The sequence below is a fragment of the Hippocampus zosterae genome, chromosome 5 (genome assembly GCF_025434085.1).
Source record: "Hippocampus zosterae strain Florida chromosome 5, ASM2543408v3, whole genome shotgun sequence".
In the NCBI taxonomy this organism is placed as follows: domain Eukaryota; kingdom Metazoa; phylum Chordata; class Actinopteri; order Syngnathiformes; family Syngnathidae; genus Hippocampus; species Hippocampus zosterae.
Window position 1 is genome coordinate 11,198,697 of NC_067455.1, and position 15,769 is coordinate 11,214,465.

The following is a 15,769-nucleotide window of genomic DNA, read 5'->3' on the forward strand; positions in this document are numbered from 1 at the left end:
CAAAAAGGGAACTCCATGCATGGATGTGTGTTTTGCACCTAATATTAATTGCAGCTCATGATGTAGTAATAGCTTCAACGATGAAATAGATGTACAAACTTAGATACAGTTTGTATGAGACAGTGTTTTCCCAGTAACATTGAAAAAGTCGTCTTATTATTACCAAAAATGTGTTTTCATTGACTGAAAATCCTGTTTACATTGAAACAATAAGCCAAAATGCATAGAAAAATACACGTTTTTGGTCCGGAAAGGGTAAAATAAGCTCCTTCACCATTCCAAACCTATGAGGCTTTGCTAAAAATATAAACATTGGATTGTGCGTTGCCTAATACCCTCCCCAACAACTGGATTGCAGATGGAATAGCTGTTGAAAATGTAGTCGAAGAGCATGTCATCACTAGACAGCTTGGCCAAAGCTGACTGACTTTAGCTGGTTTAAAAAAAAAACACCTGCAGCTGGTATTAGGTGACTAGAATGGAAAAAGGAAACCCAGTAACTGTTTACCTGAGTAGATGTATATCTACTGTGTTGGATAGAGTGACTCTGAGCTATTGGATTTCTCCTCAACAACTGACAGGCAGCCTTAAGGGATTGTATTTAAATAGAAAAAAAGTAAAAAAAACACAGATTTCATGCATACCATTGTAATAGTTATATTATAAACTGACAAATGAATCAAGTGAGGGAAGATTGTACGGTATTCCTGTCCGATTGGGGAAATCATTATTCCAATCATATCTAGTGTATTGGCAAACAGAACTGTTGTTTAAGGTTTCAAAGACCCAAATGCAGCCCTCATTGAGCAATAGCTTGCTGGAACGCAATAGACTATGATCCAAAATTGAACTAAATTAGAAAGAAGTGAAGAACTGCGCTAAGATGCAAAACATTTTGTCATTTAAACTATCCCTGTTTTTAACTCTATCTTTCACAAGGTTTATGTTCAAATTTTCAAGGATCTTCATTTGAAGCACAAAACATTGATATCGGCCAAATCTTGTCAGTTCGGTGACAAATGTGTTTTGAACATCAGGTGGGAAATATTAAATCATGTTTCCTCCGGATCTGCTCCAGACTGTGCATCTGGCAACAATTGCAACATTTAAAATCTCATATATACTGAACGTTCAGGCACTTCCATGTCTTGTTTTATTGTTATTATTTTATTGTATCCAGATGATATCCTGAATCTGGCTTGAACTTTTTCCTTTCCTCTTTCTTCATTAATAGGTGTTGATTAAAAGACAGCATTTAAAACGAGTCGCCGGTGTCTTAAATGCTCTCTGGTATGCTTTTATCGTCAATACACAATGAAAAAAAGAATGACATGACACCTAACATCCACTTTTATTTAAATCGCTTAGTTTGGGGTTGCCAGTTCTGTACCGTTTCCCTGTATTGGTGGTATGCCAAGACACAAATAGCTTCTGTTATAATGATGACTGGGTACGCAGCTTTGGGGCTACTTGTTGGGAAAAAAGTTAAAACGCGTGTGTGAACCGCAAATTAGACTGGATAATGGATTCGATTTTGTCCGCTGCTCCGTGTATGTGGCCCATGCGGCGGTCACATCGCCAAGCACAACAAACACACGCCCCAACTCCTCCTCACCTCACAACTGTGCAAAATTCAAAAGAGCTCACTCACAGACCCTTTTTGGGAAGCAGGTTGAGTGTAAAAGATGAATTTCATTGTGTGAGTTCCCCCTGGTTGGGTGGGCAATCACTCCAGACAAGCATTTAAAAAGTCCGTTTTGTGTCATTCGGTCTAATGACATGCTTAAAGTGTCAACACTCCAAATTGCCGTAAATGCCTTGAAAAAGGGGCTTCAGAGAATGTGGAAATGGAATGTGCTTGGCGCCACGAGAAGCATGCACTCTTTTCACTCACTAGACCTTTTCTTGACCCTCTTTCAAGGAGCCGACAGTCTCTGAAGGTTCGTGAACACAAAGTCCTGGGTCCGTACGTGGATGGTCTGTCTCAGCTAGCCGTGACCAACTTTGAGGTATGAGCTATTTCACCCTGGTCTTTTCAAACTGATGAAACGCTCGGGCTGCCTTCGCGTGGTCCCACTGAACAAAATTCACTCAAATTTCACAAATGCAAAGAAATCATTTATAGCGTCAAACGCTAGTCGTTCCAGTGAAATAGCTTTCCGAGCTTTAACAATGTGGTTTTAATCCTCACGGGTTCCTCATGACACATGTTATGTGAATGTGGAATGCACTCGTGTGGTTTTGGGTGGATTGTATGCCAAGCATTGGCGGGGCTTCCCTTAATTAAGTTTAAACATCTCCACCCGATTTCTGTGTGCTATGCTTGCCTGATATTCATGCAACGGATTTCTCAGATCCCGATCTCAGTGCCTGTCACGACCCAGCTGCTGCTTAACATTGGCTGCCTTTTTATTGTTCTCAGAAGAACAATAAACGGCAATGAGCAGCAAAGGCATTTGTCCTCTGGGATCGGTGTACAGTGATCCCCTCGCTATTTCGCAGTTCGTTTATCGCGGCTTCAGTGCATCACGGATTTTTTCAAACATTCATTAAAAAAAAATTAAATCCATATACATGGAGTACAGTACTGTATATGTTACTCTATGTGACTCGCTGTTGTTTTGCAGCTTCTTGTGGACTTTTTGCAGAATTAAAATATATACAGTATATATTTTTTCCTGTATATGTTTATTGGTTGCAACTTTGCGGATTTTCATTTATCGTGGGTGGTTTTGGTCCCCATTAACCACGATAAACGAGGGATTACTGTAATGTGTTGAAAAATGAAACTTGTTAAGATTAACTTAATCATCTAATAGGTACATAGATAGATGCTTTATTGTGAAGGAAGCTGATAAATTAATCTCAGATCATTTTTAGTCTGCTCATTAAATTAATAAAAAAATGAAGTTATTGAAAATTGGGGTGTTACTGATAAAGGAAATAAATGTGATCCATGCATCCATTTTCCGACCCGCTTTATCCTCACAAGGGTCGCGCGGGGGGTCCTGGAGCCCAACCCAGCCGTCTTCGGGCAATAGGCGGGGGACACCCTGAACTGATTGCCAGCCAATCGTAGGGCACACATAGACGAACAAAATCCACGCTCACACTCACATCTAGGGACAATATAGAGTTTTCAATCAGAGTGCCATGCATGTTTTGGGAATGTGGGAGGAAACCGGAGTAGCCAGAGAAAACCCACGCGGGCCCGGGGAGAACATGCAAACTCCACATGGGAAGGCCGGAGCCGGGATCGAACCGATGACCTCTGCACTGTGAGATCAAAGCGCTAACCACTGGACCACCGGGCCGCCCGAAATAAATATGATGTCATAAATTTCATTTCATAAGTGCAGCACATTTACTATTTGGATGTATTGTCTGTTTTGACTTCAGGACATTGAGGTGCTCATGTCGGAGGGGAACAAATCGCGCACAGTGGCGGCCACCAACATGAATGAAGAGAGCAGCCGATCTCATGCCGTCTTCAGTATTATTGTCACACAAACACTCTACGATCTACAGTCTGGGGTGGGTTCTTTTGAATCTGTAATGTAGACACAAGGTGTTCCGCAAATCTATTGGCCTTACAAGTGACTGGGTTGATGACCAGAATTCCGGGGAGAAGGTGAGCAAGATGAGTCTGGTTGACCTGGCAGGAAGCGAACGAGTGTCCAAGACGGGAGCTGCTGGGGAGCGACTAAAAGAAGGAAGCAACATCAACAAGTGGGTATATTCGGAGAAGATGCGTGATTAAAAATAGGCAGCGGACACATCAATAGGTACAACTGCACCGATAAATACAATAACTATTTCTATAATTGTAACTCAACGTGACAGAAAAAGAGCACTTTTGATAAATATTAATGAACAACATGTTTCATGTTGTGGTTTTAGTTTTGAAGGCGCTTACCTCATTCAGCGGCAGCCATTTTGTCCTTTTTTAAAACATTTTTAGACGCTAACTCTTGGAGGGACCTCGACCGTATGTCTCAATGGGTCTATGTGTATAGATAGATAGATAGATAGATAGATAGATAGATATGTGTCTATGCAGCGTCCTCGTCATTCACCCCTCGGGCGATGAGCTGTTTCCATAGCTTTACGTAAATGTGAATCGTTCAGGAAAAGTGTTCACCAGACGGGCGATCGCTCACTGTGCTGATGTTTGCCTTGGACATTTTCAAAGGATTGTTAAAAGCCGACAAAAGCAAACTTGGATCCTTGGATCAGTTCTTTACAAAACGCCAGGCAAAAAAAACTTCTGAGAGAGAACATGAACTAAAGAGGGCAAAAAACAATGAGGGTGCAGTTAAAAGTTAAATGGCCATACACTTTTATTATACTTTAGTTTATTCTTTGTTTTTTACATTATACACAACTCTCATTTATTGGGCAATAACATAATTTGTTACATATTTTGATGCATTTTTATGCTAGAGAAAACTGAATTTGGGGGGGGGGGGGGGCTTGGAATGGATTAGGGCATTTACCGGTACATGGAAAAAGTGTCTCTAATTACAATTTCGTCGAGTTAAGAAATTCATTTTGTAAGTAGAGGTACCACTGCAAATATATTTCTGTGAGGGAAGGAGTTGGAGGACTCGTGGAGTCGTTTATGGTAATTGAACTTTGTGTGTGGTTGCAGGTCCCTGACCACGTTAGGTTGTGTGATTTCTGCACTGGCTGATCAGTCTGCAGGAAAGGGGAAGGCCAAATTTGTCCCTTACAGGGATTCAGTCCTCACCTGGCTGCTCAAGGTTTGTTCCCCACGTTGAGCGGCCTTTTGATGCTAGATGCCTGTCACACCACATTTACCGTACTCAGACATTTTGACTCTTTTTCTCCTCAGGACAACCTAGGTGGAAACAGCAAGACGGCTATGATAGCCACTGTGAGTCCTGCGGCAGACAACTACGAAGAAACTCTTTCCACTCTGCGTTACGCCGATCGAGCCAAGAGGATCGTCAACCACGCCGTTGTGAACGAAGACCCCAATGCTCGCATCATCCGAGAGCTTCGAGAGGAGGTGGAGAAGCTTAAAGTTCAGCTGTCTCAGGCTGAGGTGAGATTTTGGCCCCTACGGAAAGCTTGCATGGCCGTGATCTTGATGTGATCCGTATCTGCTCTCAAGTCTTTGAAGGCTCCCGAGCTGAAGGAAAAGCTGCATGAATCAGAGAAACTCATCATGGAGATGACAGTCACTTGGGAGGAGAAGCTAAGGAAGACTGAGGAGATTGCCACGGTGTGTATATCCAGTGTATGACGATATTCATTGGATTAACCCAATATGGTCACAGGGGAGTCACTGTTTTTTTTTTTTTTTTTTTACAGGAGCGCCAAAAGCAACTTGAGAGCATGGGCATCTCTCTGGAAACATCCGGGATTAAAGTGGGTGAAGACAAATGTTTCCTCGTCAATCTGAACGCGGATCCTGCCTTAAATGAGCTGCTGGTTTACTATCTCAAGGTACTCATTTAATTGAACTCGTCTTGTGAAATTCAGAGGCGAGTAGGTGCTAAAAGCAGGAAAGCGGAGGCTTGTTTTGATCCTCCAATTACATCATTGAAAGTCAGAAGTACCGCAACTGTTTCTTGCCAATATGATTTCTCGTTGGAGTTTCCTTCCTTCCTTCTTTTTTTAAGGCCCGAGTAACTGAGATGGGATGTGTTAGGAGCTTTCATCTCAGGTGAAAAATGTTAACATCTCAGCAGTTCAGTGTAAAAGTTGTTAACTCATGTGTCTCACAGTTCTACGGTTTGAGATTTAGAATTTGGATTCAGGCCTTCCGGCGTAGACTTTGCTAGTTGTCCCAATGACTGCGGGAGTTTTTTCCAGGTACTTTGGCTTCCTTCCATTTAAAAGAAAAATGTTTCTTGGGTTATAACTTAAATCATTCACTCCCAATGACATTTTTGAACGTCTTTTCAGACTCGGCCCAGAATTGGCTGGTACTGAATGAGTTAAAAATAACAGACATAGGCCGGATTTTCAAGACTTTGTCCACTATTACGTTCTCTTATCTGCTTTCACATAGTGAGGTGTTGATTTTTCATCCATTCTAAAAAGAAGTTATGAAACACAAGAGTTTCATGTGTTCACTCGTCTAAAATGTTGACTCATTCATTTCACGGGTGAAGGCAAAGTAATTTTTTCCAGTAGCAGCTGCCAAAGTCAAAAACACCTCGAAAGCCAAAGGAGTCTTATTTTCAATGTGATTCGAGTATTGTAAATAAAAGAGATATTTCAGTGATCCTGTGTGACTCAGAAAGACAAAAGCAACTTGCAAGACAGACCTGTAGGAGTAGGAGGAAGCAACCTGCGCAGCGTACGAGAACAACAGGCCTTTGTCTGGGTTCTGCAGTCCGGGTCTGCCATTTCGATGTGGAATGACCACGCTAATGTGAAATGGGGTGGTTTGTACAGGCTTGGACATCCTTTTGAAAAGAGAGCTGTTTGTCTAAGAACGCCCATTGGCACAGTCAGAGCGCTGCACTTTTCTTTTTTCCCCTCCCCATTTTTATTCTTGCAGGCTGAGTCTTGTTTTCTCATTTTGTCACTACAAATTAAGCCAAACGTGGGAGATGAACATAATTCCGTTCAGGCCTGCTGTTCTCGTCTCCCTAATATGCCTTCCACGTGTGTGTAGGAGCGCACGCATGTCGGTGCTGACACCTCTCAGGACATCCAGCTGTTTGGAATCGGTATCCAACCGCTGCACTGTGTACTGGAACTTTGCCCGGATGGTGATGTCACCTTGATGCCCGTAGGGAACGCCCGGTGAGTTGCGGTTAAACGACTACTGCTTTGTCTATTGAAGCTTCACATGAGCTCATTGTCGAGGAATCTGCTTTGATATCACAAGCATGTTTCCCCTCCAGCGACAAATGGATTGTTCAACGGCCATCACTTTGCCCCCCCCCCCTCCCCGAAAGGATGCAGATAGTAAACCTACTTGACCTTTTGTTTTGCAGGACCTGTGTGAATGGAACAATGATCGATTCTTTGGTTCATCTTTGGCACGGAGACCGGATCTTATGGGGCAACAACCACTTTTTTAGGTGCGCCGCGCTTGGACTTCAAAGCTAACGTGATGACTTAGAAAGCTATAAACAGAATCTGTCACAGGATCAATTTACCAAAACGAAAGCGGCGGGACCGTTTGAAGGAGCTGGAGCGGGCTTCTCCTAGGGACAGCTTTGTGGAGGTGGATGTGGAGACCGCCAGTGAGGCATCTTCTGAGCAGGACTACAGCTATGAGTTTGCCCAAATGGAGGTCATCATGAAGACTCTGGGAAACAACGGTAATTAGGACAATCCTGATTCCGCTCTCAATCCACAGTACATTTCTGTAGCCAGCACATACAGACCAAGAAATTCCATATCTCAAACTCTTCATTTTGTTCCAGTTTCTTCCACCTTATCATAGTATTTTTTAAAATGACGGAACTATAAAGTATTTTTGATTCCTTTATGTTATCCTGACTATTGATTTGTAACTGCGCGATTAAAGGTTTGCTCGTGCGTTAAAGCCTTTTAGAGTTACAGTTAACCGTAAATTCCCCAAGATTGAAGCTACGAACACTGTACTCTACAGTCGGTACGGTGTTCCGTATGAGCTTTGGTTTCATTTTTTTATCCGCCTATTTTAACAGGGGTGTGTAGACTTTTTTTTTTTAATTCACCGTAAAATGCAACAATACCACTTTTCAAATAACAGCAACAACAATTGATTTTAGTTCTTCAATTCAATTTCTCTGCCTATTCTATACATTCTAAACGAGACTCATGCATCGCATTTTAACACACCTGCATATGGTTTTCTAGACCCCATGCAAAATGTGGTCCAAGTTCTGGAAAAACAGTACCTGGAAGAGAAGCGCACGGCTCTGGAGGAACAGAGGATGATGTACGAGCGGGAGCTGGAATCTCTGCGGCAACAACTTTCTCCCGAAAAAACGCAACAGCACCAACGCAGCAACAGTGACCGCCTCACGTTCCAGACGCACACAGCGCACGGCAAGCTGCAACTCTGGACGGAAGAACGGTTGGTGGCACACAACCATCGGGGATATACTGTATGAGCAAGCACAATAATCTTGCCCCGTTTTTATATCTGTTTTTCATCACTTTTTACTCCGTACAGAATACCGTGTACTGCATTTCTAAGGACGACAATCGGTTTCCGCTGTGCTAGTTTTTCCCATGCCATGTTATCCCATAATATGAGGTTCTATGCCAGCCCAAATACTGAGATACTGCAAGACAGTGTTTAGGGTAGTGAGTAATGCGAAATTACGGCTGTCCTCATGAAGTGAAGATAACCGCCTCTTAAAAGTTGCCAGTGGAAAAGCTTTAGTGAAGTGAAGCTTTGGGTCACAATCAAGGTTCTGGTCAGGTCAAACCTCAAACTGAAACATTGACATCAAGCAGCAATATACTGCGTGTGTCCTGGATTTAGTCTCAAAGCATCTTTGTGCCCCCTGGGGAAATTCCCATTTTGCACATCTTAGATTCAATTTAGATTGTTTTTTTTTTTTTTTGTTCCTCCCAAAAGTTCCTTTACTTTTAGTGCGTTAAAGTTGATGAAGTGTTGCTATGCTAAGAAAGCATGCATATACACAGTAAATCCCTTCCTTGTTTCTTCTTCAATAACTGATGATTTGTCTCTGTCTGTTTGTGTGCGTCAGGGATGAACTTTTCCGACAGAGTCTTTCTCGGCTCAGGGAACAGGTTCTAAAAGCCAACACCCTGGTGCGAGAGGCCAACTTTTTGGCAGAGGAGATGAGCAAACTGACCGACTATCAGGTCACGCTGCAGATTCCTGCAGCCAACCTGAGCGCAAACCGCAAGGTGAACAGGCTGACCCGTCGCCATTCAATCATTCTCACCCTTTCACATGCTCAAGCCCATCTAAGGTGTTTCTTTGATTCAGCGTGGAGCCATAGTGAGTGAGCCAGCCATTCAGGTGCGCAGGAAGGGGAGAGGAACTCAGGTCTGGACCATCGAAAAGCTGGAGAACAAGTTGGTGGACATGAGAGACCACTACCGGGACTGGAGGGAAGGCTCAGAGGAAGTGGTAAGAAACATAAGACTGAAAACAGAGTTTAAAAAAAAAAAAATTTGTTCATTTCTTTTTTTGTGTGTACTTACAGTATAGCAAGGCAAATAGTAAACACTGTGACCCATTTTATGACGCACAAGAGAACCACAACCTAATAGGAGTGGCTAACATTTTTCTGGAGTGCCTTTTCCATGATGTCAAACTGCAATATGCTGTTCCCATCATCAGCCAACAGGGGGAGGTAAGAGTGCATCACCACTAATAGCTTCGTGAACATAGCATAACACCCACTTGATGGTTTTTGTTTTTTTTGGGGCGGGGGGGTTTTAAATATATATATTTTACACCAAAGAATCGCTTGTGTCTTTGTGTGCACAGTTAGCAGGAAGGCTGCACGTGGAGCTGATGCGGCTCAGCGGTGCCGTGCCCGAGCGCCTTTGCGGTGGAGACGACTCATCTGAAAATTCCAGTGAGAGTAGCTGCTATGAAGTTTTGGACACCAACGGAGAAATTGTCCATGTGGCCAAGAGGCTCATAATCAGGGTAAATGCTGCATCTTTCAAGAACTCGACGCAGGACTTGTTTCGTGTTGCCTTGACTTACGATTGACCCAATTGAGGAGTTGGAAACCTTAGCTTAGTTAATTACTGCGAGTTGCAAGTCAAACTTTCAGTTATGAACGGTTTCAGATTCACTGCACTTAGGTGAACAAAAATTCATGTAAAACTCTCCAGTTCTTGTAAAGATGCAGTCAAAATAGATATTTTCCTACTTACATATATTTCTAAGGAGGTACTGTATGTTTATTGTGAATAAGTATCGATATATGTGCAACGTTTGGTGTTTTGTAGAAATATCTATCTGTACCTATCTGTGTCAAATTGAAGTTGACTCGTTTCTTTTTCTAAATTGAAAAACTGAGTATTGCGCATACTGAATATGCAGTCATTTGTTTTGTTTGGTTTGTTCTTTGAAATAAAATCAATCCAATAAAAAAAAGGTTAAAAAAAATAATGGTTTGGGGTGGGCTGGAACACATGAATGGCATTTTAATTAATTTAAATGGGGAAAATGTATTTGATATACAGTACACTGATGATGCTATTTGTTAATCTGTTGATGGCGTTTTCTATTATGGGTTAGCAATAAGCTAACAGACTTAAAGGCAAAGTTGTGTGGTTGAATGTATAATTTCTCTTTGTTTGATGTTTAGTTTAATAGTGAACTTAAACTGGGAACTGAGAATAGCTTTAAATGTGTCAAAGCCATTTTTCCAGAATACGTCCCTATCTTCTTAACAGCTTCTTGCTGTGAAGCAATTTCACCACCGCCACACAGTGCTCGTGTCTCAAATTTTGCTCGCAAGTTAAAGCAAAAAAAATAATAAATAAAAAAATACAAATCTTCTGTCAAACATCTGTCCAAAATTCCATCTCGGGCACTTGTATTTCAAGGCACCATTGTGAACTTGTGGATGAACTTTGAATCAAGAAAGTAGGCTTCATGCACACTATTTTCCCATTACAGATTCGCATCAGGGAGGCGACGGGGCTGCCCCTCAACCTGTCCAACTTTGTCTTCTGTCAGTACACATTTTGGGAACACGGCGAACCCACAGTGGCCCCCCCAATGGTGAGCCCGGACAGACCTTCCCCTCGCAGCCCAGATGTACAGTTTACTGTACAGTTTGACCACTGCAAGGTGAGAGCGTCCTGCTTGCAGAAGCTAGTCGCCATACACCAATTGATTTTGCAGGTCATGATTGTTTAATCCTTGTGTGTGCTGTTTCTAAAATCGGCCGAATGCTTAGGGCTGAATTCACAAAGAATGAGCTGCGGCCGCTGATAGCCCTTTAATTTCACTTAATTTGCCACCATGGTTTGCTCCATGTTAATGTATTATTCACAGAGGATATAGCCATTATGACATTACAGCGCAAATACACCCACAAAGTTTGACGGCTGAGTGCAGTTTGAACCTGTTTATCCCTTGATTGCACACATGGAAAAGTCTAAATGTTTGTTTGCTCCATTTTTACCATTCAAAAGGCGCACATGCCTTTCTTGAATTTGGTCCTCAGCCTTGTGTGTGTGTGTGTTTTACAGGACTATGTTGTACATGTGACAGATGACTTTCTGGAGTTCATATCAGATGGAGCGTTAGCAATAGAGGTATGGGGTCATTGCTGTGCTGGCAATGGCCGTTCTCCGTGGGAGTTAGATGCGCTGGAAGCCAAGACTCAGACACTAAGAGACAGGTACGTACAAGATGAGTTAACGCCGATGCAAGGATTTGTACGTGTCTCTAACTTTGATGCATGTTCCATGAAGGTGGAGCGAGGTGTCTCGCAGGATCGAGCTGTGGGTCTCCATCCAGGAGCTCAATGAACAGGGAGAGTACGCCGCTGTGGAGCTGCAGCCTGGAAAAGACATCAGCACGGGAGGAGTCTTCCAACTGCGGCAGGTCGGAGAAAAACAGAAAACTTTTTTGACCTATGTCATTCTGTCAACAAAGAACCCGTTTTAAAAGTAAGTGCCAGAAGCACCACACTGAGGTTGATCTGTCCAAGTAGGGCCACTCTAGGAGGCTGCATGTCACCGTGAAGCCGGTCCAAAAGTCAGGCACTCTGCCTCTGCTGGTGGAGGCGATGCTGTCTGTCTCTATCGGCTGTGTGACACTGCGCTCCTCCAAACTGCAGAGACCCCTCGACACCTATCAGGTCTGTGAACATATTTTTTATGGACACGCCCATGACATTGAGATGCCAATAAAAGGCCGACGACACTCAAATGTGTTTGTACAGGTATACTTCTCACGATAAGCAAATATTCTTTCCTAGAATTTATTTTAAATTATTGTTTAATTCTGTAAGGGTGAGGTAATACAGTCAGCCTTTAATTTTTTTTCAGATTAAAATAAATATATAAGCAGTCCATTTGCACAAATGTGTTTTTATAAGTAAAGTTGCATGAGCTGTAAATGGTTCTGAGCTTTCAGCTGCTCCCCCTCCACACACACACACACACACATGCACAATTTAACATGCATCTGACAGCGTGTGTTCTCCCCTGCCAGAGAGAGGTGCAAGACGATATGGATAGTTATCAGGTACCCTCATCCTGCTGTAACTTAACCCGCAGCATGAAGGATCACGTGTTTGCAAAAAGGCCCCTTGCTTGAGGGCCTACGAGGGAGGAGGAAGAGGGCTGTGCCTCTCCCGACTAAAAATTTTTTTTTTTTTTAAATGTTGCTTTATTAAACAAAACGCACACGATGCTGTAATAACGTATCATAACGGCCATTCTTTGGCAGCCAAACACAGCTCCACCCTACGCTGGCGTAGCCAGTCCATTTGCACACTAATGCTACCGTTTGCTTGCCAATGCTGAAGAGCTGCAAGAACAATACGTGTTGTCTAAACACTTTGTATTGCATGGCTGACACAACTTTGCATGGAGGATGTGCGCTGATGTAAAAGGTGTGATACGGTTGGGTTTTGAAAAGATTTTCTTGTTGCTTTCTCCAAACTTGGTAATGGAGAATTTGCCACAAAGGGATAAGTGGCTGCTGCATGTTGATGCGTGTGTGAATGAATGTGTGAGTGTGTCAAAGGGTTGTATGGGGGAGTTTATTTTTTAAATATCCGACCCTAACCACTTTTAGCTTGACAGAATTATTTTGTGTGGGAGCTCACAAAATTGTGTGGGGTGTAAAAGAGCATATATGGCCGACAATCAGGTTCACCTTTGCCCTCGTCTGGTAACGCTTAGCTACACGCGGCCTCCTACGCGAAGCCCAACCTTCATTGATTCTAGTTCCTGTCTGCTTCTAGGAGGAAGATCTGAGCTGCGTGAGAGAGCGATGGTCTGAAGCCCTCATCAAACGACGGGAGTACCTCGATGAACAAATCAAGAAGATCATAAACAAGCACGGTGAGTCATTAAAAATGCCACTTATTTACTCGGTCGCGCAGTTTCAGTACAGCTTGTCACTGTATGATTGGAATAAATCCTGTAATGTGACATAGTACACATACTTCATGACTGTTGTTAAGTAGAGTTTTGACATATCTGGACTTGATTTCTGGAAACTTTTACTTTAGTACATTTATCTAAATAAAATGCACACTTTCACTGTGATTCCCCCGAATAATCGTCATTATTAAGATTAAGATTAAGATAGCCTTTATTTGTCCCGCAATGAGGAAATTACAATCAGAATTCAGAAAGGAAAACGCTGGGTAGGGAGAGGGAAAAAAAAGAAGGGATTCCGTTATGAGGCCAGCAGACACCAGAGCCGCGTGATGTCCATGTTATTCAATCGTTAGCCAAGGCGCTAATCTCGACGATTGTGCACCATTGAAGTAAACTATCCAGCCACCAATTTTGTGTCTCGACAACAGTAATAGTGACCAAAAACATACATTTATTCAAGTAGTATTCTACGAGTTGACTTAACCTTCTGCGTAAGTTATTTCCTCTTAAGATACTTCTGCTCACTTTCATGTACTTTGTACAAGACTGAGCACATAATTTGCTAGCATGTTTTATTGGAGATTTAAAGTACGGTAGTTGGGAGTTTGTGCTTTGCTACCCTACAGCATGTCTCTGTCTCCTGGTATATGGATTTTCTGAAGCGGATTTTGTACCCTCAACTTTCCTGTTCCCAGTCTAACCTAGCCACCCTTAAATGTAGAGAAACCCCCAAGAAAGCTACGTAAATAGCCGCAAACGGGGTCTCCAGCAGTTGGAGTGGCTGTTTCCTCAAACAAAACAGTCATTGTTTGATTGTTTAGAGAAAAAAAAGGCATTTTGTGTTCTTCCTTCCATTGTTGTACATTTTGATTAGCCACAGTACAGTTTGGAGCTGCATTTGCTTTGCATTTGCACATGCTTGCATTTGGTCAGCCTCATACAGTATATTGATGACCTCAGTCATATTTTGACTCCAAATATTTTTATCCTTAAACATCATCTCAGGAATCTGGCCACCACTGCAAATACAGGCAGATCATTTCCTTTCCCCCTGAAATGAAATCGTTGATTAATGTAATCAAATTGGAATTTGCTTTGGTTTTTGTTTTTATTTTCTGGAGAACAAAAAGACTTGATCCGACATTTTAGGAAGGTGACGATTTACAATAAGGGCAATGAAATGCATTGAAAATACTTGCTAAAAAGTTGACATCCGAGCAGCATGACAGCATTTAACTCAAAGACACACACAAGGTAAATGTGACGAGGGGTGGTGCAGCATGCCAACATTATCTGTAATACAAGCGACATAACAGCCCAAAATACAACTTTCTTTCAAATTTCTTGGCAGTTTTGAAATGTGGCTTTTTTTGTTTTCTTCTCCTTCCACGGGTACATTCCACTATAACGCAGAAGTGACAATTCAGTTACCAAACAGTGGTCAGCAGCACGTACAGCTACACCCCACACAAGCAAAACCGCGAGGTACTTCTGCACAGGACTCGACCAAAACTTAGTGCCTTAGTGAAAGCAAACCTTTGAGCATCACATCAGTTGGTACCCAAATGGAGAGTTGCGTTTTGGAAAAGCAACACGCGGAAAGGGAGCATTGCAGACCACCGGTTTTAAACACCCTCTTTTTTTTTTACCTTATGGTGACTTTCTCCTTCCCTCTCCCTCCATCCAGAGAAGTCAGAGGAAGACATTGAACGTGAAGCCCGCCTGGTGGAACAATGGGTCGGCCTTACAGAGGAAAGAAACGCCGTGCTCGTACCCGCGCCTGGAAGTGGCATCCCTGGAGCTCCTGCTGACTGGTATACAATGTGTAGCTTATTCCACCATCTTTGTGTCAGATTCATTTGATTTATTGCTTTTGTAACATTGCTTCTAACTTGTGCCCGTAGGACCCCGCCTGCCGGCATGGAAGCTCATATTCCAGTCCTCTTCCTTGATTTGAATGGTGAGTGAAACACATTCTTGAAGTAAAGTTAAAGTCAGGAGCCACATCATTAGGCCTTTTTAACATTTAACATAACCTAATAGAAAGAAATAATTGTTTAACTGAAATATTTGCTCAATCTGAATAGTTGCTGGATGAATGAGTGTTTAGCACTGCATGGATGGGTCTGGTTTAGTGGGAAATATGCATGAGGAACTGAGCGTTAGTGTCTTTGGAAAGAACATTTGTCATTCAGCTCTGTTATCTCCGATAAGACTGCGCAGACATACTTAATGAGTGCAGTTTTAAGAAGCTTTCTATAGATATGTTTTGTTCCACCAGCTGATAATCTGACAGTGAATGAGCAGCTGACAGGCCCACATGCTGCAGGCGTTAACTCCATCCTACCCAAAGAGCACGGAAGCCAGTTCTTCTATCTCCCAATCATCAAGCACAGCGAGGAGGAGGTGAGTCACTACTTTGTATTTACTGCCCCCCTGTGTTCAAAGATAGAACTGTGCGCCTGACTTCATGAGTAACGGTGCATTTTTCAAGTTTGAAAACGCAGTTCCTCCATTTTGTTTTTTCAGGTGTCAGCGGTGTGCTCATGGGACTCATCCATCCACGATTCCGTGCATCTCAATCGGGTCACGTCGCCTCACGAGCGTATCTACCTTATCCTCAAAACCACAGTACAGCTTAGTCACCCTGCCTCAATGGAGCTGGTGCTGCGCAAGAGGGTCGCCGTCAACATCTACAACAAGCAGGTTCGTGTGCGAGAAATGACTT

The 15,769-nt window shown here is 42.7% G+C and overlaps 1 protein-coding gene across 8 annotated transcripts in view; it reads left to right on the forward strand.

Annotated features, from left to right (window-relative positions):
- kif13a (kinesin family member 13A) overlaps positions 1 to 15,769 on the forward strand; it is a 41,663-nt gene that overhangs the window by 19,137 nt on the left and 6,757 nt on the right. For 7 of the 8 annotated variants that reach the window (XM_052066634.1, XM_052066636.1, XM_052066640.1 and 4 more), the window contains exons 7-31: positions 1,922 to 2,009; positions 3,400 to 3,534; positions 3,617 to 3,729; positions 4,652 to 4,763; positions 4,856 to 5,068; positions 5,138 to 5,248; positions 5,338 to 5,472; positions 6,653 to 6,783; positions 6,978 to 7,064; positions 7,132 to 7,307; positions 7,831 to 8,050; positions 8,694 to 8,856; positions 8,939 to 9,082; positions 9,159 to 9,308; positions 9,446 to 9,610; positions 10,595 to 10,768; positions 11,173 to 11,324; positions 11,398 to 11,530; positions 11,640 to 11,786; positions 12,143 to 12,175; positions 12,900 to 12,999; positions 14,729 to 14,855; positions 14,946 to 15,001; positions 15,323 to 15,447; positions 15,571 to 15,747. In XM_052066634.1, coding sequence (XP_051922594.1) covers positions 1,922 to 2,009; positions 3,400 to 3,534; positions 3,617 to 3,729; positions 4,652 to 4,763; positions 4,856 to 5,068; positions 5,138 to 5,248; positions 5,338 to 5,472; positions 6,653 to 6,783; positions 6,978 to 7,064; positions 7,132 to 7,307; positions 7,831 to 8,050; positions 8,694 to 8,856; positions 8,939 to 9,082; positions 9,159 to 9,308; positions 9,446 to 9,610; positions 10,595 to 10,768; positions 11,173 to 11,324; positions 11,398 to 11,530; positions 11,640 to 11,786; positions 12,143 to 12,175; positions 12,900 to 12,999; positions 14,729 to 14,855; positions 14,946 to 15,001; positions 15,323 to 15,447; positions 15,571 to 15,747 — 3,367 coding nt within the window. The remainder of the gene's footprint in view (positions 1 to 1,921; positions 2,010 to 3,399; positions 3,535 to 3,616; positions 3,730 to 4,651; positions 4,764 to 4,855; positions 5,069 to 5,137; positions 5,249 to 5,337; positions 5,473 to 6,652; positions 6,784 to 6,977; positions 7,065 to 7,131; positions 7,308 to 7,830; positions 8,051 to 8,693; positions 8,857 to 8,938; positions 9,083 to 9,158; positions 9,309 to 9,445; positions 9,611 to 10,594; positions 10,769 to 11,172; positions 11,325 to 11,397; positions 11,531 to 11,639; positions 11,787 to 12,142; positions 12,176 to 12,899; positions 13,000 to 14,728; positions 14,856 to 14,945; positions 15,002 to 15,322; positions 15,448 to 15,570; positions 15,748 to 15,769) is intronic. The other variant, XM_052066639.1, reaches the window with a different exon arrangement.